The 1,974-nt window shown below is 42.6% G+C and overlaps 1 protein-coding gene across 1 annotated transcript; it reads right to left on the bottom strand.

Annotated features, from left to right (window-relative positions):
* Window positions 1-320: 320 nt before the first annotated feature.
* Window positions 321-1,972, bottom strand: CSUI_011451 (atp-binding cassette g family transporter abcg96; the record flags this gene model as incomplete). Its single annotated transcript, XM_068071549.1, has 2 exons — window positions 1,788-1,972; window positions 321-829 (listed from the first exon to the last, which is right to left on the bottom strand). Coding segments are annotated over exons 1-2 (681 nt in total), but the record flags the coding sequence as incomplete, so codon positions are not given.
* Between the last annotated feature and the right edge of the window lie 2 nt (window positions 1,973-1,974).

Below are 1,974 nucleotides of genomic sequence, written 5' to 3'. Positions count from 1 at the left end.
ATAGACACCTAGACGTCAATCCAAAGCAGCTAGCCACAGACATGACCCCTACCATGTATACGCCTACATGCTCGGGTATATTGAGCCTTTCTATCTACCTGTACGTATCATGCATTTCTCTATCTTAAATCTCTCTATCTTTGATCGATCTGCTTCAGTGTGTTTCTCTCCCTATATACACATACACAATAGAGCTATACATACAGATCGCGATACAGAAGGAAGAAGACTGGCTAGGAGAGTGATGAGTTCTGCATCTCTTCGTCTGTGTTCCTCCTCTTTTCTTTTCCTCATCTTTCCTGTCTTTCTTCTCTTACCACGGCAGTTGTCTTATTAAAATTATCGCATACACCTGTCTCTCCTTCTCTTTCATCTATTTCTTCTTCTTTCTTCTTTCTTCTCAAGTCATTTTCTTCCTCTCTCTTCGTCTTCCTCAACGACACCGCAGCTCTCTCTTCAACTAAGGGGCGAACATTCTCCTTATATAAGGCGACAAGACGATGAGGGTCGCCCTTCTCAGGGGAGAGAAGATCAGAGAGGAAGTCTGCGGGGTTTCGATGGAGAGGAAAGACATACCCCATTCTCTCAAAGTAAGCTCGGCAATCCTTTACTCGGCCGTTGTAAGCGCATTCTCCTTGACAGGAGAGAAGGACGAGAGAATCGAACATTTCTAGCACTTCAATCGACGGCTGGTGGATCACCGCGATGACAGTGAGGGAGTGCTGGAGACACATGCGTCGAAGCGTTCTTATCACGCCGCATGCATCTGAGGCAGACAAACCTGTCGTAGGCTCATCGCAGAGAAGAACTTGCGCATCGCTCATTAGACCTAGAAAGCGGAGAGGAGAAAGAAAAGAGAAAAGACGATATGAAGAGAAAGAGAGAGAGAAGAAACAAGGCAGAAAAGACGCGAAAAAAGAAGAAAGAAATGACAAGAAGAGAAGGAGAAGAAGAATTGAGGGAGGGGAAGAGAAGAGTAGTGGGATAGAAGGAATGGATTGAAGGTATCTGTGGTCTAGAGTTAATGCATGCATCTATTGAATTGGAATGTCTTATAGAGAAGCAAGAGGAAGATGATCACAACTACATGCATAAGCAGGGGAAAATGAAGTTTCATGGGGTGTACATACACCCGAGAGAGCTACGTGAGTATTAAGATACACTTGAACTTTCTCTTTTCACTCCGTCTTTTCTCTGTCATTCTCTGGCCACTTTCCTTTTATCTTCTATACCCAACCTTCATATACAAATGGATAGACAAACCGCATGCACCTGCCTGTAAGTTAGGTATTCCTATACATAGACTACTGTATAGATACAAGGTGTCTACTTGACAAATGAACCTTATATACACATCACCTCATACTCCACCCTACACCTCTTTTCCTCTCCATGTCCCTAGACATACATCATATACTTCTCTATATATGTACATATATATGTATATACATATATACATATATGTGTATATACATATATGTATATATGTATATACACTTCTTTAGGTGGTATGTAGCCCATGTCCTGTCTAGGAAGAGAAGATCTTGTTGAAAGAAGACTTCATTATCACCCTACATCCAGCAGTATCTATGCAGAGATAAAGACAGAAAAAGAAAAAGACGATGAAGATGAGAAAGAAGAGCTCTCTATACACACGAGAACAATCTTTGAAGCTCCCAACAGAGATGGGCCGAGCGGTAGAAAGGAAAGAGAATTATCTCTGTAAAGAATGAATGGAAAAAGCGGCACCATTATACACGAGAAGCCGCCAAGAGGAGCCTGCCTACCTAATCCAAGTGTGAGACGCCTCTTCTCACCCCCGGAGATTCCGCGAATCGATTCATTTCCAACTCGATTGTCAGCTAGCTGTTTGAGCCCTAGGACTTCTAAAGCCGTATCAGTATATTCCTTCTTTACTTTCTTTCTTTCAGATCGATCTTTGATGAAGGAAAAGTCCATGCGGAGATCTCTTGA

The sequence above is a fragment of the Cystoisospora suis genome, assembly GCF_002600585.1.
Source record: "Cystoisospora suis strain Wien I chromosome Unknown contig_11908, whole genome shotgun sequence".
Classification (NCBI taxonomy): domain Eukaryota; phylum Apicomplexa; class Conoidasida; order Eucoccidiorida; family Sarcocystidae; genus Cystoisospora; species Cystoisospora suis.
This window is presented reverse-complemented; position numbering and strand designations above follow the sequence as displayed.